The sequence below is a fragment of the Heterocephalus glaber genome, unplaced genomic scaffold, assembly GCF_053883595.1.
Source record: "Heterocephalus glaber isolate CG9 unplaced genomic scaffold, H.glaber_assembly_v1.0 deba00001569, whole genome shotgun sequence".
NCBI lineage: Eukaryota > Metazoa > Chordata > Mammalia > Rodentia > Bathyergidae > Heterocephalus > Heterocephalus glaber.
The window spans coordinates 3,502,680-3,529,229 of record NW_028258354.1 but is presented as its reverse complement, the minus strand read 5'-3'; the positions used below and the strand labels follow the sequence as shown (position 1 = coordinate 3,529,229).

Below are 26,550 nucleotides of genomic sequence, written 5' to 3'. Positions count from 1 at the left end.
GTGACAGTTGGGATCCCCACCCCAAATTCGAATCCTTATTTGGCACGGTTTGCCCCAGAACGTGTAAGGGGCTTAATTGCTTCAACAGTTTCATGAACTACTGAGATGGGAAACAATTACATATATTAGACAATGATGATAGAACCACCACCTACACTTCTGCAAGGAATGGCTGGACCCACTTTAGGGGAAATAATGACATTATTATTTTGTTTCCTGGGAGCCAAAAAAGAAATCCTGAAGCACCGGTTAGTACATTCAGGTGCTGTTCTCAAAGTAGGCACTCAAAAATACAAGCATGGTTAAACTAAGTACAAAGGGGTCACCCCACCTACTGTGGTCATTAAAGAAATATAAAGGCTCTGAGCTCCCAAATCCTGCTAATAGCTGCAGTCCCCTCCTCCATTCACAAGAACCTCTGGCACCCCTCCCTATCATCCTCTGGCCCCCCAGACCCTGACCCTAAAGCCCCAGGGGTGGGGTACATAGAGGGTGGGGGCTCCCCTCAATTCCTTCTATTGTTCCCCAGAAATCTTATCTGGGTCTTACGTCCTGTCCCCCCCTTAGAGATCCCTCCCTTCATTGTCGGCCAGAGAGACCTGGGGCCCTCAGGGAGACTCCAACATCTCCTTACTCTCCCACCCCAATAGTCTATTGTCTACTGAGGAAGCCCCAGAACACGTGACTAAGCCCAAGGGACAAATGGACACAGTGGACATGTGGATACACAAGGACCTAGATCTGGGCATCTGCATCTCTGCATGTTTGGCTCTTGCTGTTCCAGGGGCTGTGCCAGAAGTTTGGAGGGGGAAGACCCCTTTGGACTCTCCATTCTTGGATCAGGGTTTGAAGATAAATCCCTGCCTGCTCAGTATGGATATGCTTTACCATCTCTCAGATGGCAAGGAAAAACCCCAGCCAGGAAGGCACCATGGCTCCCAGCCTCCTATCAATCTTTCCATTCCCCAGCTGAACACAGAGGCCGCAGGAGGACAGGTACACTGGGTATTTGTGCTTAAGGGTCTGGGAGTTGGGAATAGTGGGAAGTCATACCACATTGAGCTTTCTGGTGGGGTCTAGACCAGAAGGAGGATTACAGGGAAGGAGAGCCAGATAAAGGGAAGAATACATTGAGGATTCTGAGGCCTTCCAAAGGCCCAAGGCCCCAGGTCTGGACTGAGAGCTGCTGTAACTGTATGTGAGGGATGAAGACAGCAACATCTTTTATACCCTATGACTAGTTCTTTCACCAAGCCCCTCCTCAAATGACTGGGGCCAGCTAGCCTCTTCTATACTTCACCTCACTATCCCCACTACCTCTCTCTCCTTCCCTCTGGCAAGACAGCAGCCTCTGTGATACAACAAAACTTTCATTCTCAGAAAACAGGAAAAACAAAATCAAAACCCAAAGAATAATCCAAACCCTTGCCCCAGCCCTCCCTCCCAACCACCCACATAATCCTCCTTTTGAGGGGATGGTGATGCATGCACAGGGATGGAGCTGAAGAATCCTGTGTTTCTTGGGGCAGAAAAGTCTTTTTGGGCCTAGGTACTCTCCTCCAAGTTGATATCTTCCCAGCCTTGCTCGCACTCCAGACATACTAAGGAGGAATTCTGGAGTGGTGCCCGAAGAATTGCCTTGAAGTCCCTTGGGGAACAGGTGGCTGAGTCAGCATATCCCCATGGCCTGCACCAGTTACAGCTCATCTTCATCCAGCTTGGCAAGTCTTGCCTGGCAGAGAGGGGTATTCAGAGCTGGAGGGACTGGAGGAGAGTCATGAGGAGCTGGCAGGGTGTCACTAAGGACCTGAAAAAAGATTCAAGTCAGAGGATCAGCAAAGCCAACAATCTACCTTCACCCCTCTCTTCTCAATTTCAGCCTCTAGTCAAGCCCCCTCCACTTGCCCCAGAGTTAAAATAGAGGGGAAGAAAATAAGGGATTGGAAGTAGGAAGAGGCACACAAAAGGAAGGTAGTAAAAGTAAAGATAACATGGGTGAGGGGGACTTGGGGATCTGGGAACAAAAGAGGTTCTCCCCATTCTGTCCTTACAACCAAGGAACTACAGTCCTCATACCTGAGTGTCCAGAGGCAGGGGAGCTCTGACCACCTCCCCTTTGGGCAACAGCAGCAGAGAGGGGAGAGAGCCGTTGATGGGCGTGTGAGTGCTGACCTGGGGCCGGTCTCCAGGCCGTATTCTCCCAGGGCTCCCTACCCCAAGCCCTCCTGGCCGTCCCAGGCTGTTGGTCTGGCTCTCTCGTCTCTGATACTCTATGGGTGACTGCAAAGCTGAAGCAAAGAGGAACAGAAGGAAGGTTACAGCAGAGACAGGTCCCTTTCTCGAGGGCTCTACTTGTGTCACCCTCCCATTCTGCCCTCCCACAGAAGGACTATCTGCCAATGTAAAATACTTGGGGCTTTAGGCGATTCTGAGTTACCAAATCTTGAGCTAATTGTGAAAAAGTGGTGGCAGAGAGAACCTAGGATCAGAGGGCAGGGCTAGAGATTGGGAAGTGAGTGATTCAGGAAGTCAAAGGGTGAGGGTGCAAGTGGAGGAGGGAAGATGGGGGCTTCACCATTGAGAAAGTCCCGCTGGCTTTCCAGGATCTGGGCCACTTGCTTGATCCAGGCTTGACTGACTGTAGGGTCTGAAGCCTGCAGGACATAGCGCTGGATCCCACCCTCCGGCCCTCTTGAGGTCAGGGCAAAGCGGCAAGGATCACCTTGGAGGTTCCCCTCCAGTCCCAGGCAGCTCACCTGGATTGGCAGATGGGCAATAACCCCAGATTCAGGGCCCTCCAACAAATCCAACAGCCAATCATCCTCTCAGAGCCATCACCCCATCCCAGTCATGGTCCTCCCTCACGGTCCCTCCCCACCTTGATGCTGCTCTTGTACACATATCCAGGCTGTGTGCCACCTCGTGCTCCTCCTCCCAGAGGCTCGCTGAAGATGATGATCTGCTCAAAGAGGAAGACGCGTCTCTCTCGACCCCGGGAAGAGAGCAGGCCTCCAGCCTCAGGCTCTGTGACCCAGAAAGTGTCCTGCCCTAAGAGCTTCCCTTGAGCAGTGAGTTTACCCTGGAATTAACGAATACAGCCTTTGAGGAAATATAAGAGGGAAAGGGCCAATGTTTCCTCTTCTCTTTCCTGATACCATCCCAACCAACCATGGAATCAGCCCCAGAAGAAGATAATTCCCCATAAGGACCTCCAGGATAAGACTGGGCATGAGAGCATGGAGCTGCCGATTTCCCACCCCATCTCCATACCTCAAATCCCCTCAGTCTCCCCAAGGTCATCATATCATTGCAGCGCTTGGGCACGAAGCACATGACCTCCACAGCTTGCTGGGATGTAGGTGAGAGAGGAGCATTGTTGGGTAAAGATGCCTCTTCACCCAGCTGTCTCTTCATATGTGTCAACTCCAACCAGCCTCCCCCTAAAAACCAGACAGCTCTAAACCACCCTGGGGGCTGGGGCAACCCATGACACTAAGACTATATGGTGGTCTTGAAGGATTGGGGTCCTCACCTCCAGCTCCTTGGTTTCCATCCCAGCTCTACTGTAATACTTGAGAAAATCCTAAGAGTGAGAGAAGAAATGCTCAGGGAGGTCTGAAGGACTTCCTTAAAAGCCCTCACAGCCTTCCTTGAGGACACAGGTAAGGAACTCTGGGAAGTTTTAAGAACCCTGGGGAGATGTATGCATTTCCCAGCCAACTGTGCCCCCAGGGAGAAGGTGATCCTGACCTTGAGCAGCAGCTGGTATTTCATGATCCGCTGCACAGGTTTGATGAGGAGGTCACTGAGCTGCAGGCGGTGCCCCAGCTGCTGCCTGAGCTCCTAGGGACAGGGACAGGTTGGTTATTCATCCTGGAAAGTCTTCTCATGCTGATTCTGTTCTCTTTCACCCAAGGCACCTCAGCCACTGACCTCAAAGTAGCTGTCCCCAAACTCTGATACCACATGCTCTGACTTGGGCTTATTCTGACAGTACACCACATACATATGAAGCCTTCGTTCCTAACAAGTGTAACATTGAAAAGAGCAGGGTGGGTGAGGAAGAGCACATTTCCAAAGAGCCTAGCCCCAATCCCAAGCCTCTCCTTCCCTAGACTCCACCCTCTTAAATCTCACATGTTTGATGAAGAGCTGAGCCAGCCAATCGGGATCCTTCAAACACTGTTGTAACTCCTGCAGGAAATAGCTGGAAGGGTTGGCAGAAAAAGGCAAGTCAAATACATTTCAGAACCCTTACATCCTTAAGCATATCCTTGATTCCAGCTAGGTACCCTAGCTGTGTTCCCTGCAGAATTTCTCCAAATATTCCTTGAGTCCCATTGGACTGATAGTTGAAGTACAGAGTTGGCTAAATGGAATCCCCTCTCAGCACCTAGCTCTCAGGCTCGCAAACTTACTCTCGGTGCCATTCGTAGATTTGCTGGATGTTCCCAAACACAATCCTGTCACGACCTCGAAGACTCTCAGGAACCCCCTGAGCAGCCATGGTGGCCATGTAACCCTGTGGGAAAGTTGGGATAAGAACACAAGCATATGGCCCCAGCCCTGGTGGGAATCCCCTACCAAGAAGTGTAGAAGTGGGGGCCTGAGAGGGTGGGAAAAAGGCATCTCTTAAAAATACCCCCAGGCAGAGAGAAAGGGCTGGTAGGCTAGGGGATAAAAGGAGAGAAAGGGTAAAAGGTGGCACTACCTCCACAATCTGCCCCAAGTCGTCCACATACATTTTCTCTGTTTCTACCAGTTCACTCAGGACATACCTAGGGAGGGAGCAAGAGGTTCCCCCCACTTCAGTCTGGGTATATCCTTAGTTTAGCTAGTTCCTCCCTCTTGGACTAGAAGCCCCTTCATCACTACTGCCTCAGAGGACATTCCATCTAAAATGTGAGTTCTTCAATGGGTGGAGGTGGGGGTAGGGTTGGGGCTGTGGACACTTACATACTCCTTTCCAGAGCTTTCTTCTTCTGTTCCTCCTCACTCTCAGATGCTTGGGACAAAGTCTCCTCTTCAAGTGGCTGGAAGGAAAGAACATCCGTGAGTCAGCAAATGCACATCTGCTGGGTGAAGTGAGCCCTCCAAGACCAATTTCTTCATACCTGTGTCTTATCCCCAGGGCCCTCCAACAATGTGGTCAGCAAGGTCAGTTCTGGCAGCTCCTCTCCTGTGGCTAGCGCTGGCTCAAGCATCCAGTTCTGGAGCCAGAGGTCAAGCATCACTGGTCAGACCAATGGCCCCAACTTTCCCTCTGTCCCAGTGTCATTCATGCTTCTCTGGTACTCCCTGCTCACCTCATATGGTCCCACTTGGCCACTGTCTGCCTCAGTTTCCACACTAAGACAATGCTTGGAATGATCCAACCATCTCCTCAGGCCACTGACTGGCCCTAGAGGGGCTGGGGAACAGGGGTCAGAGCTGAGGCCTGAGCTGGGGCCAGAAGGGGCAGCCAGACCGGAAGCAGCAGAAGCTGATATACTCCCCTCACTGCCAGTAATGGAATAGGATTCTAATAGGGGAAAAAAAGAAAGCAGGTGATACATATTGCCTAGTTCCAGACTCAAGATCTCCAGGGAACTACTCTCCTCTTCATTACATTCAGCTCCTCCCTCTGAGAAGCTTGCTCTTTTACTTCCCTCATTTGAGTTGGCTAGGATAGAAAATTTCACCAGGGCTTCCTGGAGTGGAAGGACAGTAAACACCTGGCTCCCCAAGCCTGGAACCCCCAGTTAGTTGTGAAGGTTTCCCATATCCTGAGCACAGAACAGATACGGGGGCGGGGGTGGCCATCTGGGCAGACATCAGAATCTGAGGGTAACCATCTGCTCTCCCATAACCCTCCCCCTTCCAATGGGTACAGACCATTCTCAGGGAGAGGGGTGGGAGAAAAAGAGATTAGAGTCCATCCAGCCACCCCCTGACCCCTCCTCCTCCAATTGTGCTAATCATTATAAAAAGAAAAGACTTCTGCAGCCCACCTCCCCAACACAAGCACACACCCAACAGAGGGGGCCAATGAGTAGAGCGCATCAGTGTTATCTCTGGCCAGCTGCTGAAAGCAGCTGCGACTGGAGTTCTTACAAAGCCCCTTGTAGAAGCTCCTCGTTCCTCAGTCCTTCTGTCCCTCTTCCGAAGAAGATTCTCAGCAAAATGATTTTAAGGTTCGATGCCCAAGGGGATTGTGGGTGTTTTTCCCCCCTTCAAATCTAGTTGACTATTAGAAAGAGATAGCAGTTTTTGCCCCTTCCCCAAATTCTTTTAACTTGGAACAGAAATCTGGAGGTAAAAGGGACCTTAGAGATCATCTATTAAGTCACTTTCCTGGAAAACATATACTCCAGCTCTAAATTCCCCAGGGCCAGGGAAAACAGATGCCCTGAACCCCAAACCCGTCCCCAACTCAACACTGGGCCCCTGCGACCTCGCACTCACCACGTCCCCCCCGGGCGAAGCAGCAGCCACATTTTGCCAGCACTTTTCGAATCACACGGGGACAGGCACAACGGCCCCCCTTGTGCCCCCCCCGCATGGCGCCCGGGCCCCCCCGCGCCCCCCACCCGGGCCGGCCATGCAGGGGGAATCACGGGGGGCGGGGCGGGAACGGCGCAAGGCGCACACCCCCTCCTCCTACCGGGGTCCAGGCTGGGGGAGGGGGGCAAGGAGGGGATGGGGAGGGGGTGTCCAGGAGTAGGCGGAAGTCTGGTCTGGAGGAGGGCTGGGGGCCCAGGAGAGAGGGTGGCGCGGGCCTGGGCCGCTGAGCTGGGCGGGGAGGGTTTCCGGAACCCTGCCGGTGCGGGGCCCAGGGTCCAGATGTCCAGCCAAGGGGAGGGATGGTGGGGGAGGCAGGGCCGGGATGCGGCAGCCGCTCCAGCTCCGTCTCCGGCCCGTGGCTGGGGGAGGCTCTAGGCCCGGACAGAGAGGAGACAAGGGCCAGCTCCCGACCACTGGAGCTGCGCGGGTCCGGGCCGAGCGGCGAGCGGAATAACAGGCCCGGCCGCTGTGCCGGCGGGGAGGGGCCTCTGCGGCCGGCTCCGCCTCTCCCGCGCTCTCCCCCGCTAGCGGGGCCGGGTTCTGGCCCCATTCCCCCTCCCCCAGGCACCACGGCGTTGCCACTCTACGTCCCCAGAGCCTCTGCCCCTCCTCCCCGGCTAGGCTCCCCCGCCCCGGGATCCCCTCCCTCCCGCACCCCGGGTCCCACTGCGGAGCTCGGGGTGGGGGCTGAGCCGTGAGGAGGAGTCTGCCTGGATCGCCCCTCGGCCTCTTCGGTGGAGGAGGACGCGGTAGACGGGGCTTTGGCCTGTGTGAAGATGTTCTGGGGCTGGGTCTGTCCCCGGCCTCCCAGGGTTGGACCAGGTGCCGGGTGGGTGGGGGGGGGTGCGTGTACGGGGAGCTCTTTGTGGGGAACACAACCTAGGTGCCGCCTTCTCACTGGACCCTTCTTTCCTCCAGGCCCTGGGACTCCAGCTAAAACTAATCACCAATTAAGGCGAAGTCCTGGAGCCTGGGCTGGCGAGGGGCCAGGGGTAGGGCACAGGGACACCCCGCCTGCGGGGGCTCAGGACCGACTGAAGTGGGGGACACACCTCAGACTAGTCGGGCTAAGAGGAGCATGGAGGTCTCTGCGGTTAAATGGGTCTCATGCAAATTTGATGCGAACCTCTATGCTAAGGAGAATATTTTTGAAATCGCCACTTTGCGCAGGATGGCAAACTGTGCCCCACCCCACCCCAGCTTCTTACCGGGCTGCGGAGCCCAAGCGAGGACCTCCTGATCGCGCTCCCCTCTCTGATCCCCCTCGGAACAGTTGCTCTCTGGTTCAGTACACCCCGACCCTACGGGGTTTCTCTTCGGGGTCTGCGGGGACAGAATGACTGTAAAGAACGCTCCCTCCTAAGCAGCCTTGATCTCCTTCCTGTCAAAATCCACATTGTCATGAAAAGGTCTCCCACAACGTGGCTCCGGCCCTTGTAACTCTTGAAACCCAGCGACTGCTCTGCAAATTTACGCTTGTTTGTGGATAAATTGAGTTGTAGGATGCAGTCCTGCTGAAAGCCCCATAAAGACCCCCGACCCCACTGCGGTCCCCCCTTCTTACCCCCTCCTGCCCGGGTATGGCGCATGTGCGAAGCAAGCCCCCCATAACCCCCAGTATCCGGTCAGTGCGGCCAGGGGCGGGGCGGTCCGGGGGCTTCATGCTGGACCCCTACCCAGCTCCAAGTTTCAAGGTGGAGGGGGTGCGGAAGCTGGGGGCCTCTGAGACCTTCGCGCGTCCGGGGAGTTGCTGCTGCTGAATCCGCCCCCAGTGCGGCTCCGCCTCCACTCTCACCCCAGCCAAACTTCGAAAAAGAGGTAGGGTTGTCCTCTTCTGTACAACCATAGTTCAGCCACAAACCCCTCTTAATCCCGATCTCAACACGGCTCAGCACTTCCCAATGCGATTACGGAGTCCACTAGTTATATCCTGCTTCCCTGGGTCCTCAGCAAGCACAGGAAAATGGGATTCCCCCATTTCCCCCTTCCCCCTTCTCAGCAGAGCCTGCTTCCCACCCCACCCCCTCCTTGTCCACGGAACAGAATGGGTGTGGCATAGAGAGTTGCATATTTTACTTTATTTTTATTAAATTAAAAGCTACAGTCTGGCGGTGATTCCAGAACAGAGTAAGGAGATCTCTGTATAGGGGCCAGAGAAGATAGGAAAAAGACAGACTGACAGAGACAGAGACACAGGAGAGAAAGGACAAGATTAAGGTAGGAGAACTGTATCTTATGAACACACCACAGCTGGCTCCTAGGAGAGGAGGTGTCACATAAGTCCATAGTGGAGCAGTATGTGGGGGTGGGGGTTCGAGAGACCTGATCCTGCCCACCCAGGTCCTTTCTCAGCTTAGTCAGTGGAGCACAGCACATACCAGAAAAAGCCAGGGCAAAGGGGGGGCAGGGGAACTGGGAGTATGTACAGGGGAGCAGGGAGCAGAGCTTGGAGACCAGCCTCTGCCAGAAGGGAGTGGCTCACAGGGCACTGAAGCACTTGGCCAACAGGAGACAGGGAAAGGGATTGTCCCTTCCCCTCTGAACTCCCTCCTTGTCAGACAGGTCCCCTACTTGTGTGGTGTGGAGGGCAGGGGGAGAGGAGAACAGAGGCTTCCACTGGGTCCTAGTAGAGGAGGACAGCAAGGTGGCAAAAGGGATGTCCTTCAGTCATCTGTGATACCCTTGGCTCTCAGTTCCTCTTGCACACGGGTCAGATAGGTGGGGTCCGGGTACCCAAACCTGGGAGCAAAGAGAAATGAGGGCCAGGGTTAGCTGTTTGGGCTTGAACTTACTATTCCCATATCCACCCTCATTCTGTGTGATTCTGTACAGGCCCCATTCAGATCCCTTCCCACCTCCCCTAAGGCTGATTCCCTCCAAACCCAAGGCTGATTCTTCATATTTTTCTAGGTTAAGTTAGGCATATCAGATTCAGGTTGAAATCAGGAGATGGAATGGAAGAGATAGTTGAACAGTTTGGGGTAGTCCTCTCCAGTTAGGAAGCTCCTGGAGGGAGAGGGTGGATATTGTTCCCTCCGTGGAAATTAAGAGAAAAGGAGGAGCCAAGGGGAGAGAAATGAAGAGGAGTCGCACAGCTGGGGTCCCCCTGTGCAGCTGGTCTTGTGGTGAATGTCGTTCCAGGTGATGACATTTGGTCTCCCTGTGGTCATGGACGTGCCGATAGTGAAGGTGAGACGCTGGTCAAATGCCTTTCGGAACAGGGTCAGCACCTTGTTGCCCTCAGGGCAGTCTGGGAGGTAGGCTACCCGTGTGGTGCCAGGGTACCGAACTCCTGGGTTTGGGTGTTCAGCCTGGGAAGAAGGGGAAGCAGCGTTGGAAGTGAGCAGCTGGACGTCCTAAGGTCTGCATGCCAATGGAGGGTCATCCTAGCCAGCCATCTGTCTGTGCACTCCAGCTGATGCTGAAAGGGGAGCAACAGGCTGCAAGCCTTCCAGGAAAGGAGGCAGCAAGAGCCTGTTTCTGAACATAATCCTTATTGTTAAGAGGTTCTTTCAGCAGTAACAATCCCTCAAGCCTCAATTCAGTAACAAATGGACTCTCAGAAATGATGCAAGGTAGCTGGTCCTTACTCTGCAGAAACGTTAAAACTAAGAAAAATTTATCTTTCAGCCTTCCCTCCTCTACCTGAAAACACTCCTGATGTTTCTGCCACTGTTTATTTAACCTGTTCCATTTTTCTATTTCTCCTTTGGAGACTCCTCATCCCTCTTCAAACCAGAGTTGACATTTCTCTTTGTCCAGCAGGAAGACAACTGTAGGTCCTTGACCATTCCTGTTTTTACCTTCCAGCCTCTTCAAGCTTTTTTGGGGGGGGGACCAGGGATCAAACTTGGGACCTTGAGCTTGGGAGGCACCTGCCTGTACCACTGAGCTAAATCCCTGGCTCTCGTCAAGCTTTTATTGTCCCATATGAAACACAGTAACACTCTCATCTCTGTTAGGATGGTTAGATCCCTTCCTGGTGTGCCTGGTGCACCTGCTTGCACTGGCTGGTGCTGCCATCTCCACAAAATTTACCTTTGCCAAGAATGTTTGTCAATATCCATGTTCATCAGAGAAACGGTATGTAATTCTCTTCTCTCACATCTGATTTTTTTTTTTTTTGCAATGTTAGAGATCAAACCCAGCACCTCCCACATGCTAGGCACATGCTCTGTTACTGAGCTGAACCCCAGCTTTTCACACTTGATTATTTTATTCTGTGTGCTTTAGAATCATGAGGATGGAAAAGCTGGGCCTCAAGGCAATGTCCTAGCCCCAGGTCACTGAATAGGAAGGCATATTGGAGACAACAAGACTGTCACATTTAATACATTCACCCTCACCCAATTTTCCTAGGTCAGAGAGCAAGCTTGGGAAAATCAAAGGGTAAGGGCGGGCCATGGTTTTCTTACCCCCTGGACACCGGGCGGGAAGACGTACTGGATGACAATGGTGCCGTACTTCTCGTAGCTGGGCAGGAGGAGGGTGGCATCCTTGGAGACCAGCATCCGTCCATTCTGGGGCTGGTTGCCCACCAGCTGCCCATAGAAGCGGCCGCACATGGGGCAGGCCTTCTTCACCTGCAGGGCCCGGGTGATGCAGCCCTCACAGAACGAGTGCCGGCATTTCTCCAATGTCTTGGCATTCTGGATCTCCCCCAGGCAGATGGGGCAGGTGCTCTCCTGCTCTTCTGCCTCCTCCCGAAGGCGGGGAGGAAGAGGAGGGGGCAAAGGGGGAGGGGGAGGGGGGAGCCCCCGTGCCCCTGGGGGCAGGATCGGGGCTGCTCGGAGAGGGGGTGGCCCTGGGCGGTGCAGCTCAGGGTGTTCCCCACCACCACCCAAAGCCAGGCAGCCCATAAGCTCCCCCTGCCTCTGAGCTTTCTTCAGCTCTTTCTCGACCTCTTTTAGCAGCCCCTTGAGAGCCTTTCGGGCCAGGTAGAGCCCATTGGGAGGGGCTGGGGGAGGACCCTGTGGGGAAAGCTGGAGAACATAGATGTCAGAAGTCTCGCCATCTATGAGGATGGACACTCGGTGCTCCTCCCGAAGCCGGGCCAGCCGGGCTGGAGTCTCCTTGCTTAGGAAGTCCCACACAGGCTTGGAGACAGTCACTTTGTTCTTGCAGGTGCCTCCACAGGCTGCCATTCTGGACAGGACGAACGACACTGCCCCCAGGGTGAAAGGGACTCAGGGTGTGGGGGGGTCCCCATTTGAAACATATAAGTGCCTCCTAGTTCAGGTTCCTTCCAAACTCCATTACCTCTGTTTTCTCAAAGTACAACCCCATCTCCTCCACCAAACTAATTTTCTATCTCCCCCTGTCTCCCATACCCCAATACCCTTTGAGGAGCAAATTTCTTCCCCCATTCTCATTACAAGACTTGGTTTTCCTTTCATTTCTCCCATGATCATTTGCGAAACAGGTGGAGGCACCACTGAACTAAATCCCTGGCCCTCTCCCATGGTCAAAGAAACAACTACCCGCCCCCATCCTGGGTGAAAAATGGGCCCTTTAAAGGGGAGGGAGACTTTGGGCCCTCATTTTTGCTCACTTTGATCCTGAAGAGCTTAGAATTGGCATGCAGGCTCACTCTCTTTCCCTGCTCCCTACTTGTAGGTTGTGTGACCTGGTGGGGTGAGAAGGAAAAAGAGGGAAAGTGAGAAATCCCTTCCCCAATCCCCACTAGCCCAAACCTAACTGAGGTTCTCTTCAGAGACAGGTACCTGGAAAGCCCATGGAAGATGGTGGCAGCAGAAATCCCTCTATTTCTACACTCAGCTGACCAAGACTAGGGGTGAGAGGAAAGGGTTATGATACCATATGTTACCATTTCCCTCAGCCGGCCCAGAAACAAAGCTCCTATTTGCTAATTCTTCTACCCTTCAGAATCCCTTCCCCAGCTCCACTCTCCCCAAGTTGTTAAACTCCAACGTGCTAACCTTCCTCTTTTCTTCCCAGCTCTGAGGCTCTCAAGAGAGCCTGGGGTGCAGAAAGAAGCCCACACAGATGGAGGTCGTTCTTGCCACCTCCCTCTGATCACAGGGACAGGATTATTTCTCATGTTCCCCAACTCCTTGTCCTATTCCAAGAAATTCAACCCCTTATGCTGAAGGAGAGCCTTCCTTGAGAGCTAACTCAGTCCCTCTGCTGAAGTCGGTTAGGGATGTCAACAAAGTGGCAGCAGCCCCTGCAGTAACAAAGTTTCTCATTGTCACCTTTAAACTCATCACACGCATCAACACCTCCTGCCCCTCAGCTTAGTCTGCAGTTCGAAGGGGCAGGGCTCTTGCAGGGGCTCAGCTGGAGGGGCCTGATGTTTCCAGAGTCCTGTCACATTCAGCTACAGGGCTGTCCCCAAAACACCTCCAAGTACAGCTCAATTAGAAAGGACCATTAGCGTGACCTCAATTTATTTACTGATAAAAAGGAGGAGCCGCTGTCTATCTGTGTCTCGGTCATAGTACCCTCAAGGCCAGATGCACCTCAAGATTCACAAAGTAAAAACGGAACCCCAAGTCTCACCCCATACGGTAGAACAACAACCCTCCCCACCAGAGGGGACCCAGGTCCTAGGTGTCTTAGCTCCAGGTACTGCTAGTACAGCAAAGGGAGGCGGGGCCACAATTTAGGCTGGGTCTGTGATTCCTCTGGGGAAACCCAGACCAGACACAGGGCCAGTCCGTCCTCCAGACAGCGGCCGAGGCAGGGACTGCCAGGAAGGGCACGGGTCCCTGGGGCATCCAGAGGCAGCTCCACCCCTCCCCCCACGGCCTCCTCCAAGACCCGACCCGGAACCACCTCCCCGTATCCCCCACTCGCGTAGCCCCCACTCGCGGAAGGCCCCGAGCCCCAGCGCTGGGTGGGGATGCATGTCAACCCGACTGCGGCCCACAGAAGCCCCAAATGGAGGCCAAGGCTTGAGGGTGCTAGAAAGATGCTCTGCCCGGCCCCGAGGGGGGGGGGGCCCTCCTGGCACCCTGCCTGGGGGAAAGGAGGCGGAGGAGGGGTTGCGGAGAGAGCGAGGGTCTTGCGAGGGGTGCGCGCGGGTGCGGGGGGCACGCGGTGGGTGTGGGGGGCGCCGGGCTCACCTACCTCTTGTCAGCGCCGCCATTGCCGGTCACATGACTGAGGCTGTTGCTGGGATGACGGTCCAGGCCTTAGCAACAAGGGGGGGGGGCTCGAGAAGGTGGAAGGGGGTTCAGGGGGTGCAGACCCAGGGAAAGGGAAGGAGGGAGGACAGCACCCCCTTTGCTTTCGCAGGTGTTGATCGCTGTTTCCTTTGACCCTTTCTACTCCGGAGCCCCTGCCCTTCCGCCCCAAAACAAAAATGGAGGCACTGTCCCAGTCTTTGGAGGGAGGGGGTGGCGTCAAGTGGCCGAGGTAGGAGGTTATAAGCCTTAGAGACGCCACCCCTCTGGCTTGCCCCTCCCGGAGGGGCCCTCTCCCTTGTCTTTCCCAACTAGCTGCGTGGCAGCTTTGGGGAACTAGTGGTGGGTGGGTGGGTGAGCAGCGTCTGTGGGTATATGGAAATTTGGAGAGGACAATTTTTAGAAATCCTTTTGGTAGAAGGGTCTTTGAGGAACAATGTGGGTTGGGAGGTCTTAGCAAACAGAAAAGATTTGATAACAAAATAATCCCATTACCAAACTACTTCAACCCCCTCCCTCATCTGACTCTAAGTTGTTACCTTCTGTGACCCTCACAACCTGCCAGGAGATGGGTATTCTAAGTGCCTGATTTTTCTCTTTTCACAAACAGGGACACTGAAACTGGTGCAGAATGGGAAGTAAACAGGTCTTTTTTAAATGGCTTGGGGGGGGTGGTGGTATCAAATGTATGGTTCAAATAGAGTTAAAAATTCCCAAAGGGAAAAAATATCTTTCTGCTCTGCTTCTCACATCAGAGCAGTCTCCGCCCCCAGCCCAACTCACTTCCCTGGGGCCACATCAAGCCAGGTTTTTTCACCAGCCAAGGACCTCCTCAGCCAAGACACACTGAAATCTCCCAGACTGGCAACAAACACTAGTCATCCACCCCTTTTTTCACTCCCTCTCTGGACTGGTGGGCTGGTCACTCTTCATTTTCCCAGGACCCTGATGTACTCTTCCTGTCCTCTAAGCAGAAGAGAGCTTTCCCAGGAGGCCCAGAACATTGAATTCATTTTGATTCAGCTGGTAGGCTGAGGCCCACTCACCTCTGGAGATAAGAGTATGAGCAAGCCCGGACTCCTGGGATGAAGGCCATGCCATTCCACTCCTCCCCAAGCCTCACTACTGCAATTCCCAAAGTTGATGAATGTTTCCCATTCCTAGTCCACCCGTCACCACCTTTTAAGTTCACAGCCATCTTAGAATCCCACATCTTTCAACTAGAATTCTTCAGTTGGTCTTGTATCCCTAAGGACAGGATTCCTCAGAATTTTAAAAAAAAAGAAGTTTTAAAAAAGCATTTCTGTGAAGGAATTTGGATTGAATAATTTATTTTTGTATTGTGATAGTAATGGGAGTAAATACATAAGATCTTTTATTAATGAAACAAAAAAGGTGAAAAACAAGCAGCAAATGAAGATTATACTGCCTAAGATACACCAGCCGCATAATCAGTAAACCCAGTTCTAAAAAGCAACAGCTGCTGGTGTCACAGAGTTTTATTGCATTCAACAGGGGAAAGGTAGATGATGGGAATAGAAAAGATCCACCAGGATCCACACAGGACAGGAAGGTATTACAGGGGCTCCAACCCCACACTGGAGACTTCTCTTGCTACCTCCTTTGGAGCAGAAGGTGACAGGAAGGCAGTTTCTCCCTTACGACCTTATGCCTTCTTGTGGGACTGGTTAGTCCAGCCAGACAGAGCAAAACAGCTTTGCATCCCCACAGGCTAGTTGCTGGTGCCCATCTTTATGTGAAAAAAATGTGGATGCTTGGGGGGTGGTATCAAGAATGAGTATCTTAGCCCCAAAGGCATTGGAGGGAGGGAAGGACACCTATCTCATCTCATCAGGGTCCTCTACATTCTGAGAGTATCACCCATTAATTCAGCTATCTTTGGAAGTGGATGGGTGACTGAGTTATGGCTCTGACTCCTCTCTGGGGGAGGAGAGTGAAGATGACAAAGAAGGCCATCTGTCCCCTGGGAGACACAGCAGCAGTATAAGATGGGACAAAAGAGAACAGAATGAAAACAAATACAGCTGACGAAAGGGTTTGAGAAAGGGCAGAAGGAAGTGTGCTAGCTGCACACATTCAGGGAAGTTCCCACACTTGAGATCTCCATCCTGTTGAAATGACCAGAACTGACCCAGGAGAGATAGTCCCTTCTGCTGGAAATAAACCTCCGGGACAGCTAGGCAGGAAGAAAGGAAACTTAACGTGTAAATGAGCCAAACACAGGCCCATCATTCCAGCCTCCAGAACTGACCACACCCATTGAAACTTCCAGCTCCAGGAAAGCCATGAGGTTCTGGTTCACGCAGCAGTAGTCAAACACCTTCACCCAGGCTCAGACACTTCTGGCCATCTCTAGGCATCTGTGCCCAGATGTGCAGATGGTTGCAGATGGAAGTGGGAGTGGGGTGGGAGAAGACTGGAGAGTAATCACTCCTTGCCAGAGACCTCCAATTCCCTGCATAGTCACAAAAGTCCTCTCAGGTCCTGCCTCTGTGAGGTGCCAGCCTGCTGACCACTCCCCACCCCACCTCCACGTGTTGGATTGGCCACTTTCTATCGTGTGTGCATACTTGCATCCACATCTGTAGTATCCCAAAAGTCTTCCATCCCAGGGCCTACCAGGAAGGAAGCACACTATTGAGTTCTATAAAGTTATCAGCAAATTCTGACACTCTCAGTTCATTCCATAGAACAAAGTGCACCAAGTAGTTTCTTGAGCCAGGTCCATCTGTTGAGTCAGGTCTTGAAGATGGCAAACATCCCTCCCCGGTCCCCGCACCTCCTATCTTATAGAAACAATAGGATATTTTACAAAGATCAAGGCACTTGGGAGAGTCAACAGTAACACTATAATGAAGCAAGAGGGCTTGCTGGAAGGAGGGAAAGAAGGAACAAAAATGGACAGAAGGGAGAAAGGGCAATGTATTTCGGGGGACCAAGAAAAGCCTACTCAACGAGATGGAGCTATTTAGATGGAAGGAGCCTGTAGCCTGAAATTAGCAAAGGAGGAAGAGAAGTAGTGACCAGAATATCCACAATTCCCCCAAGCCTCTCAGAACCCTGCCACCTTGAATGTGAAGCAGAAATCACCATGGAGTCACACAGGCTCTTAGGCAAAGATGTTGGTAATAAAATCCAGGAATCGCTTAGCATACTGCTCAGGATGGACAGTAGAGATCTCTGCCCCTGCCTGTGAGAGGAGGTATGAAACAATGTGTCAGGCCACCTCACCACATCTTCCCCATTCCCTGTTCTCCCACCTACTCCAGCCTGTTTCCCTTCTTTTGCCACCCCATTGCTCTGACACAAAAGGCTCTCTACTCAGATAATAGCCAAGACAGGAAAAGGCAGGTTTTGGGGAATGCTCACCCCATGCTTGACAGTTTTGGCTGCATGAGCTGCTTTCTTCTTGGCATCATATTGTGTCAGGATGTCAATGAGCCCCATGAAATACACCTCCTTCTGGGGAGCCCCTGGAGAAAGACCAACAATGAAAAGGCAGCTATGGGCCAAATTCTCCTTTCCCAGGAATCAGCTTTGTTTGGAAAGCTGACCAGCTTACCATCTGGTCTCTGTCTCCTAAGGACAACCTCCCCTCTCTACCCTCAAAATTCCAAGATCTCTCTCACCCTCAGCACTTCGGATGGCGTAGACATCGATGTAGGACTCAAATTCTCCAGGTCCCAGTGGTCGATGGGAATGAATGTAGCCTCCAATCCCCTCAGGGGAGGTGCCGTAGGAGCCCACCAGGGCAGGAAGTCCAGTTAGATTACAGTCCCCATCCCACTCTGCCTCGTCCTCCCGAACAGGCCCCTCCTCCTCTGGTTCCGAGCCCCGGATAATGTCGTGAATGCCCAACAGAAGGCTGTAGTCCATGATCTTCAGTTGCACTAGAAACTGAGACCCACTTACAGATCAGAAAACCCAGATCTCCCTCCCCACTGCCAGGTAACACCTCTATACCTCTATCCTGGAATTTCTGGGCCCCTCCTAGGGAAAGGTAAGGATAAAAATTGAGACTGGGGTCTACTGCTGCCTTTTGGTGCTAAACGTCCTAGAATCTATGATTACCTCTTTATTCACTCCAGCCTCCATGGGTTTATTGTTTCATGCTCAACTACTAAATATAGAGGACCCAAAGAATAAGGGGAGGGAAGGAGCTCTCTCCTATTGTGAATGGAACAACTAAAAAAAGGAAAGAAAGAAAGGCATTTCTGAGCACCCCAATCATCACCTCCACATCTCTCTTTAGCTTCTCCAGAAATGCTTTCTTCTCCTCCTCACCAATGTACACTTTCTGGTTCTTGTTAAGGAAGTCCATATCCTTAAGGGTGGGCAACTCTTTAACCTAGAATAGGGAAAAGGATGTCTCAGGACTACAATCCCTCCCTGGGGCCTGAACAACCCTGCCTCTGTGGACCACTTTGTCTCTATCTCAGTGGCCTTGAGGACAGCAGTTTCACACTACTTCTGTCCAGTGAAACCATTCTGTGAGCCAGGTATGGTGGTGCCCACCAGTAATCCTAGCAATTGGCAGGATGAGGCAGGAAGATTGGCATGAGTTCGAGGCCAGCCTGGGCCACATATTGAGTTCAAGGACAGCCTAAACTACATAGTGAGACCCTGTCTCAAAAAAAAAAAAAAAAAAAGAAAAAGAAAAAAAAAATTCCCAAACTGTGATGCTTGCCCAAACTCAGTCACTCAGCTGTACTACTATCCCACATCACAACATACTCCACTTTTTTTGGGGGGGGGGGCACAGTGCTGGAGATTATACTCAAGGCCTTGCACGTGCTAGGCAAGCGCTCTACCATTGAGCTACACCTCCAGCCTGCATCTGCACTATAAGACTTTCTGATTATAGTCTTCAATAAAATCTTCCATGCTGGCTTTTTTTCCTTCTTCTTTAGCAAAAATATCTACTTCAATGAAGGACCCAAGTGAGAGCTGGAAGGTGGATATTTTGCTCTAGAAGCCCAGTATCTCAACCCATTCCCAAACCATGCACACAAAATACCCCCTGCCAGGGACAAAGCAGCTGCTACTACTGCCTCTCCAGGCTACCTCTGCACCAGTAGAAGTTCACATCTCTCTTCTTGTCGGTGCTTTGAGAATAAATAGCTGATGATCCCCATATGGAGAATGGCCCCCTCATCCTAAGAAGACCCCTTTCATCCCCAGCCCCACCCCTCACCCTGACACTTAAAATGAGGGTCACCTTTTCCTTATCGCTGGCTTCCCGGGACACTAGGGAACCCTGTGGAGAGACCCAAAAACCAAGTCAACAGAAGAGGCCAAAAGAACAGAACCCAGCTCCTAAGATGAGTACTTATATTCATACCCTTCTGTTCTTTAAAAGGAATCATCCAATGCCCTCTCAGGGCCTTCTCTATTCTCAGGTCATCAGGATCCTCCCCTAACGCTGAGATCTCTTCTCCTTACCTTGAGGTCATACTTCCTGTGCACAGGAAGTCTGTGGCTGAACATATTGCGCATCACAAGCATGTAGCTGTCTTCATTATCCACACTGACTCGGTACATCCCCAAGAACTGGGGCAGCAGCGTGCTGCCATGGCACTTCACGATGTACTGGGTTACAAAGAGAGAAAAGCATAAGGAGAGGCTGAGTAGCAGACATATGAACTGCTCAAGGATGGGAATCCTCATTTCAAGAGGGGCAGAAAACTTCAAGCAAAGAGCTGGGTGTGGTGGCACACATCTGTGAGCTCAGCACTCAGGAGGCTGAGGTAGGAGGATCACCAGGAGTTTGAGAGAAAAAAAAAAGAAAGAAAACTTCAAGTAGAAAATTTATGAGATCAAAAGTAATGGGAGCTTCCTAATAATGTCCCTGGTTATCCACATGGTTTCTGAATCCCCAAGTCTTCTGATTTCTTCCATTTGTATAAAGTGGAAGTGATTCCTCTCATTTTAGCTTTTTCAATCTCATTCCACCTTTATCATTCTAAGAGATAAAGAAGGTAGGTTTATCATCTTTACTTTAGGTCCTCTCCATATAAGTGGTCAAAGAACCAGAATTAGGACTTATGTCTGCTTATCAATAATACCACTTACTTAGACCAATATTTCTTGGTGGGCTAGATTCCTATAGCCTGTATGATGGCTATTTGTGATACTGCAGCCTTCATGCTGAGTCACATCTCTAGTCCTTTTTATTTTTTGAGACAGAATCTCTCTAAGTTGCCTTGGCTTAAATCGACTCTAACTTGTGATCCTCCTGACCCAGCCTCTTTCAGTACTCAGATTACAGGCATGTACCATTATGCTCAATTTGGTAATCTACATTCTTAAAGGGCAATTCCTCAGCCAGGCATGCTGGTACATGCCTGCAATCAGGCTGAGGCAGCATAAGTTTGAGCCCAGCCCAGGCAACTTAGCAAGAACCTACCTGTCTCAAAATTTAAAAAAAACAAATTTTAAAAGAGGGAAGGCTGGAGATAAAGCTTGGTGCAAAGGCCCTGAGTTCAATCCCCAGTACCACCACCAGAAAAAAAAGACAGTCCCTCTTTCAGGGCTGGAGGTGTACCTCAGTGGTAAACCATTTGCCATGCTTTAGGCCCTGGGTTCAACTCCTACCACAGCAAACAAAACAAAACACAACACCAAAACAATTCTTCTCTCAATGGTTCTTTCTCTGTCTCCCTCTCAGTGTTGCTACTTATTTCTCTTCAGAGCCAATTTTCTCAGAAAAGTAATCAGTAATCAGTCTACTTCCCATCTCTCAATTATGCCTAAAACCACTGAAATCAGATTTACACCCTCATTTCTCTCTGAAATCACACCAAAATCCCTGTTATCAAATCCAGTTAATGTTCTAGTCATTGTCATATTTTAACTGTGTAGCACCTGACCCTGACAGCCAGTCTCTCTTTAAAATGCTCTTCAGGGCTGGGGATTTAACTCAGTGGTTCCGGCCCCTGCCTAGTAAGTGCAAGGTCCTGAGTTCGATCCCCAGTACCAAAAATAAAAATAAAATAAATAAAATAAAATAAAATAAAATGCTCTCATTCTCAATTCTCATTACACCACTCTTGATTTTTTTTCTGCCCTCAAACCCTTTATGGAATGTACTAGGGCATCAATAGTTAAAAACGCCCATCTACTATTCATCACTTTTATGTCTTTTTTTCTCTATTTGCTATTTAGGGCTCTGTCCTCAATGTCCTTCTCAATTCACTACAAATATTTCCCTTCAATAATCTTACCTACGTTTGTAAGTCATGTTAAGTGAAAATAAGTGGTTTTAATAACCACATTCATATACAACAAACAAATCTATACTTCTATTCTAATCATCTTTCTTAAATTCCATATCCGTATCTCAACCACTTATTGGACATCTCTGTGGGTGGATAAACTGCAGAAATCTAAAACTCACCACGTTAAATCAGAGCTATCTTCCTCCAAAAACCTGTTCCTCTTTGTTTCCCAATTGTTGTTAAACGGAATTTGGAGGCTCCTTTGCCTTAGCTCCTATATTCTCATAGGTCTTCCTTGGCCACTCTGCTGACCTGGTCTTTGGGTCTCTGCACAGAGTTCCCTAGTGTCCCAAGAAGCCAGCCATAAGGAAAAGCTGACACTCATTTTAGGTAAAAAGGTGAGGGATTGGGGAGGAGAGAGAGAAGAAAGATTTTCTTAGGATAAAGTGGGATTTGGATTATAAGTACAAAATGGTAAGGGACACATCAAATTCTTCTGTTAAGTAAAACAAATACGTATCCAGAGAACCTTCCTTTCCTTCAAATTTCTAGTCTTTGAAAACATGGTATGAAGTGCTTCTGAGAGAGATACAAAAGGTTTTTGGGGAAAAAAAGGGACAGACAGGGAGTCATTTCATGTGTTCTGGCAGCTGAATATGTACCATAGGGACGAGGAAGAAAGAATGGGCAGGAGAGAAGCTTGACCTGGTGGTAGTTGGAGAGGTTGCTGTGCATGTCAGCAATGTCCTCACTGGATACTTCTTTGATGACTAGAGTTCGATCGTAGGAGATGAGAAATCGACCATCACTGCCTTCACTTTCACTTGGGGGGCTTCGGGTAAGAGATACCTAAAGACAAAGAACAAGCTATAGCTTCTTTTCCATTTATGTGGAGAAATAAGTCAAAGGTTAATGGCTAACAAAATTCTTCTAAAACCACATGAAACCTTAGAAAAGATGGAGCAGGGGTTCTTAATCTGGTGTCCACATACAGACCAAGTAAAATTGAATGCAAAGGTTTTTTTCTTCTTGTCGTTTGTAGTACTGGGGATTGAACCCAGGGCCTCACATATGCTAGGTAATTACTTTACCACTGAGCTGCATCCCTAGCCCTTTGTATTTTTTTATTTTAAGACACAGTCTTGCTAAATTTTCTAGGCTGACTTTGAATTTTCGATCTTCCTGCCTCTGCCTCCCAAATAGCTGGGATTACAGGCATGTGTCACTGCACCTAGCAAATGCAAAATTCTTTTTTTTTTGGTACCTGGGATCGAACTTGGAACCTTGCGCTTGTGAGGCAGGCAGTGGAACCACTGAGCTAAATCCCCAGCCCACAAAATTCTTAATGTATCTATATTTTTTCCCAAGGATGCCTTCATTAGATGTGCTTCATTAGCTGTTTTTGTATTTTTGCAGTACTAGGGACTGAACTCAAAGCCTTGCATGTGCCAGACAAGTGCTCTACCACTGAGCTACATCCCCAGCCTTTGTTAGATTTTTGAAGATGATTTAGACCACAAAATGATAAAGAATCATATTTGCTGAGACTTTTATTTCTCCAATTATGACTATCCGAGGACTCCCAAGTTGCTAGAGACTATCCTTATCCCATAATGGACTCTCACCAAGTAATCCTGGTCATCAATGCCAAATCTATCACGAAGGTTCCTGAAGACCTGGGGACAATATTCCTTGAACTTGAAATGACTGGGTAGATTTTCCCTGAAATACAGGTTTTCATGGTGAAACAACAAAATAACAATATTACCTTACATTTATATAGGGCTTGACAATTTATAATCCACCTTTACACTTATTACCTCAGTTGATTCTCATAAAACCCTGTGAGGTACTTTTAAAGGTATTTTATAGAAGGGAAGACTGTGTTTCAGGGTGACTGAGTGACCTAAGTTACATGGCTGGAGAGTAGTATAACCAGTAGCATTTCCCAAATCCCAGGCAAGTTAGAGACATTCTAAAGTTGGCTATAGGTACTACTGATTTTTTGAATGGCATCTTCTGGTACTAGAGGGGCTTAGAAGACTAAAGTACTTCTATCAAGGAATCCTTATCAGTGGATAACAGTACTGGCCTGTGAATGTATTTACTCTATGGAACTGCCAGGCAGGGGCAGATAATACTGGTAGTATACATAAGGTTTCAGACAACACTAGAAATTATTTTAATTTCTTTGCACAAACCTTTCTGCACTGGGAAGGATGTCAGGTCATACAACTTATGAGATGACTTCCAAATCTAAAACTTTTAACTCATGGATTCTTTTAAAAATCACTTGTATTTCTTTTCCTAGAAGGTTGCTGTGAGATAGGCAAGGATTCCTCACTTACCTATGGAAAAGGTGATTGTTGACCTTGATCTTAGAGCTAGCCTTAAAGTCATCTGGCAGAAGCATCACCGGGGGAGGCACCTGGCTGAGTTCATTGATCTGATAAGTCAAAACATGAAGAAGGAAGCAGTAAGAGTGTGGATACTTATACAATGTGTCAGAACAGGAGTCAGGAAAGGGCAACTCAAACCTCATTCCTTTAAAAACACTGGCTGTGCACATGTTTGAAGTCAGAGAATGTGTCTAAGCCCTTCTGCTGGCCAAGAAGGACTGCTGTAAGCAACCCTCACATTCCCACCCCCGTGGAACTTCATTCTCACAACAGTAATTTTATATTAGGCAAACTCTGTAAGCAACTCAGGACTATTTTTAAAGCTGTGAGAAATTCTAGAAAAAAGAAAAAAAAAGTACCTCTGGAGACTCAAGACAGCTACTTGCTCCATTTAAAAAAATCTTTTTAAGTTAATGGGACTCAGAAGGGTGGAGAGCAGCATGAAGATGAAATACCCATATCCTGTAAGGAGTATCTCCTTACAAACAAGACATTCCTTCCACATACTCTGACCCAGTTCTCTGCAGTGGGTACCCACCTGCCTAGGGGTAAAGTAAGAGAACAGCTGATCTCAGAGGGAATGCAGGCCATCAGAGGACAAGAGCTCATTAGGTGACTGTTTCCTAAAGTCAAGCCCAAAGGCTACAAGCATCTTATGTTCTCCTCTGCCTGAGGATCTGCAGCCTGCTAATTCAGGGCGGTAGAAAGGAGGCTTCTGATTTAGGAATTTCAAGGAAATATCCTTTTTGATGTTTAAATTACCTCTCACCTGCCTTTACTATTGCATGATGTACCACATGATCCTAACTGCCAGTTTATGTAAGTTCCGCCACCACAGCCCCCAGATTGTGAGCTCTTCATGGACAAGGGGTCATCCCAGTCTTCGTATTGCTAAAGTGCCTAGCTAGCCCAATTTCTGGCACACAGAGATCCTGAAATGTTTATTAACTGAATAAATGAATGTCTTGCCTATCCTTGATAATTTGAAAAAGGTTAAGAATTGCAGTCTAACCTAAATCCCACATACTGCAGTGCATGCAACTCCTCCCGTTCTTGTACAAAAGGAGGGCAGAACAGATTCCTCAAGGAAAAAAATAAGCCACTTGAGATTCCCAGCCTAAAATTCAGCTATAACTCTTCTTGTCCCCTCCTTACCACCTGCTAAGTAGGCTGAATCATCACAAAGGCATATGTTCAAGGAATTTCTCCTTTCCAGACACTTGAAGTAGATATGTGTTGGCTGAAGGGTGGGCTGGTGGAGCTAAAGTATATATACCTAAAGAAGCTGAGGCAGGTCTTATATTTAATCCTCCAATCTTTACCCTCTCTATTAAGCTTCCTGTAAGGAAGTTATACACCTAACCTGGAAGGTACATATGGAGAGGCAGTCCTACCTCCATCAGCCCTGCTCTTACCAAATGCCTTAGACTGGACACTTGCTAATAAGACATTATCACTCAGAGGGCTGCAAATACAAAAGGGAGCCAACTGACCGCAAATGACATTCTACACTACAAATTAAGAATATAACAAAAATTGCATCTTCCTCATCCCCTTCCATCCCCACAACCTTGTCATAACTATAACAATTCAAGAAAGTTGATCACCAAAATATTCTGTCACATTCAAGATCACTGCATCCCACTCACTCCTGATCTGAGGGAAGGGGGCTAGGTCTGTGCTTCCTTCACTGGAGGAATCCTCAAGAAGACAGATACACTGGCCTCCTCCTGACTCCCAAGCTAGACCCTTTAGTTTCCTGTGCCCAAAGTTCACCAACATAGTGTTCCTAGGATCAGAGCTCCTCTGCTTCTCTGATCAAAAATAACCTCCACTTGCAACAAATACCATCCCTCCAGCCAGCAATGGAAATGCAGTTAAGTACAAAGGCACATACACATTGAATCCTGGATGAGTTTATCCTTTAGGCTCAGGGTGGGGTACCTTTTCTAACATGCTGTACCTCTGGAAGGAAAAGGAAGGGACAAGCAGGATTAGAAGATCCAAGAAGCCCAGACAAACTCAAAGCTGCAAAGTCAAGGGCTAAGGCTAGAAATAAGGTGGAAAGGAAAGCGAATGATCCTTCATCAAGCTACCCCACCCCCATACACGCGGTCTCTGAGACCTCACCACCCCAAGAGCCACTCCTCCTAATGTTCCTCCCGCTGGATCCGGATCGCAACCAGTCTCCGTAGCCTGGAGCTGGAAGAAGTCGAGACAGGGACCTGGAATTCAGGTTCGGGAAGGTAGTACTCTACCAGAGGAGTAAAGGGCAGACATGGAGACAAAAGTGCACAACCAGAAGACAGACTGGAGGAACATCTGAAGGCAGGGGCCAGGACAGTAGTGTGGCGGGTGGGGGGCAGCTCAAGGGAATCCAGACGCGGGAGCCAGGAAACCCAGACGCCCCAAAGCGCAGGAGCTGAGGTCCTGAGGATTGGGCTGAGAGGGGCTAGGGCTGGTTCTCACCGAGTGGGCTACGCCCCACAGGAACACGCCCACCAGCGGGTCGGCTGCCCGGAACACCTTCACCTTCTGTTGCACGAAATGCTTCTTCTTGGTTTTGGAGGCGAAGCCGAAACCCGGGCCGGGGCCCGCTGTTGCCGCGGGTGCGGTGGCTGGCGGGACCGAGGACGCCATAGTCTCCCGCGCACCCGACTGAGTGGAAGCCGGAGCCGGTCGCAATCCAAGCGCCCGACCCCGGAAGCGGTGCTCACCTGCGCCGCCGTCACGTGACCGGAGGCTGGACCGCAGGCGCGTGAACGGGGCGGGGCAAGGCTGGCTCCGCCCCTGACGCCCGCCCGCCCAGACTCCTGCGCTGTGGGTGGGCTCACCTGGAGCTGGGCAGGCTTGCGCGAGGCCGGTTGCCGGAGCGTGGCCACCTGGGAGGCCCCAACCGGTTATCCAGGCGGATGGGGTACGCCCTGGCCGGTCTGGAGCACACTCGGTCGGGAGCTTCTTCGTGCAGTCACCGCCTTCTGGATTTGCTTGGTTTCTAAGAGTAACCTGCCGCCCGAGGCTAACGCGAAAGCGTTTCTTTACCAAGTAGAGATCTGGCAGGGGCGGGCATGGGAAATCCGCAATTCTTACCTGTGGCCACTAGCGTCTTTAAATTCGTTCATTTACCTAATCACCAAGTTTTTATTGAGTATTTACTTGTACCCAGTACTGTTCCTCAAACTGATTCTTTTCCTTTGATTGAAGCTAGGGTTAAATAGTTCC

At 50.2% G+C, this 26,550-nt stretch overlaps 3 protein-coding genes across 15 annotated transcripts; all 3 read right to left on the bottom strand.

Moving 5' to 3' along the window:
• Nucleotides 1-105: 105 nt before the first annotated feature.
• Nucleotides 106-8,311, bottom strand: Arhgef25 (Rho guanine nucleotide exchange factor 25). 7 transcript variants are annotated; one of them, XM_004861206.4, is made up of 16 exons: nucleotides 8,108-8,285; nucleotides 7,752-7,866; nucleotides 5,307-5,521; nucleotides 5,115-5,210; nucleotides 4,957-5,033; nucleotides 4,712-4,778; nucleotides 4,419-4,522; nucleotides 4,138-4,207; nucleotides 3,934-4,023; nucleotides 3,751-3,843; nucleotides 3,533-3,583; nucleotides 3,271-3,348; nucleotides 2,879-3,079; nucleotides 2,576-2,756; nucleotides 2,077-2,288; nucleotides 106-1,807 (listed from the first exon to the last, which is right to left on the bottom strand). In XM_004861206.4, exons 1-16 carry the CDS (start codon nucleotides 8,204-8,206, stop codon nucleotides 1,697-1,699), a joined length of 1,860 nt encoding a protein of 619 aa, XP_004861263.1. In that variant the 5' UTR covers nucleotides 8,207-8,285; the 3' UTR covers nucleotides 106-1,696. The 7 variants fall into 7 exon arrangements, with proteins under 7 accessions (XP_004861263.1, XP_021097060.1, XP_021097063.1 ...); XM_021241401.2 differs by having other exon boundaries at nucleotides 1,358-1,807; nucleotides 2,173-2,288; nucleotides 8,108-8,311; XM_021241404.2 differs by having other exon boundaries at nucleotides 1,358-1,807; nucleotides 2,879-2,959.
• A 290-nt stretch (nucleotides 8,312-8,601) lies between these two features.
• Nucleotides 8,602-14,010, bottom strand: Dtx3 (deltex E3 ubiquitin ligase 3). 6 transcript variants are annotated; one of them, XM_013078298.3, is made up of 6 exons: nucleotides 13,636-13,886; nucleotides 12,267-12,331; nucleotides 12,095-12,169; nucleotides 10,959-11,707; nucleotides 9,637-9,854; nucleotides 8,602-9,282 (listed from the first exon to the last, which is right to left on the bottom strand). In XM_013078298.3, coding segments are annotated over exons 3-6 (1,044 nt in total). In that variant the 5' UTR covers nucleotides 12,096-12,169; nucleotides 12,267-12,331; nucleotides 13,636-13,886; the 3' UTR covers nucleotides 8,602-9,206. The 6 variants fall into 6 exon arrangements, with proteins under 6 accessions (XP_012933752.1, XP_012933751.1, XP_021097068.1 ...); XM_013078297.3 differs by having other exon boundaries at nucleotides 10,959-11,688; nucleotides 13,636-13,811; XM_021241409.2 differs by lacking the exon at nucleotides 12,267-12,331 and having other exon boundaries at nucleotides 13,636-14,010.
• Nucleotides 14,011-14,991: 981 nt separating this feature from the next.
• On the bottom strand, nucleotides 14,992-26,100 carry Pip4k2c (phosphatidylinositol-5-phosphate 4-kinase type 2 gamma). Of its 2 annotated transcripts, XM_004861199.4 has the most exons (10): nucleotides 25,798-26,100; nucleotides 23,278-23,375; nucleotides 22,555-22,651; nucleotides 21,635-21,778; nucleotides 19,155-19,301; nucleotides 18,931-18,969; nucleotides 17,947-18,060; nucleotides 17,342-17,609; nucleotides 17,082-17,185; nucleotides 14,992-16,902 (listed from the first exon to the last, which is right to left on the bottom strand). In XM_004861199.4, the coding sequence occupies exons 1-10, from the start codon at nucleotides 25,966-25,968 to the stop codon at nucleotides 16,822-16,824; spliced, it is 1,263 nt and encodes a 420-aa protein (XP_004861256.1). In that variant the 5' UTR covers nucleotides 25,969-26,100; the 3' UTR covers nucleotides 14,992-16,821. The 2 variants fall into 2 exon arrangements, with proteins under 2 accessions (XP_004861256.1, XP_012933749.1); XM_013078295.3 differs by lacking the exon at nucleotides 18,931-18,969 and having other exon boundaries at nucleotides 25,798-26,099.
• Between the last annotated feature and the right edge of the window lie 450 nt (nucleotides 26,101-26,550).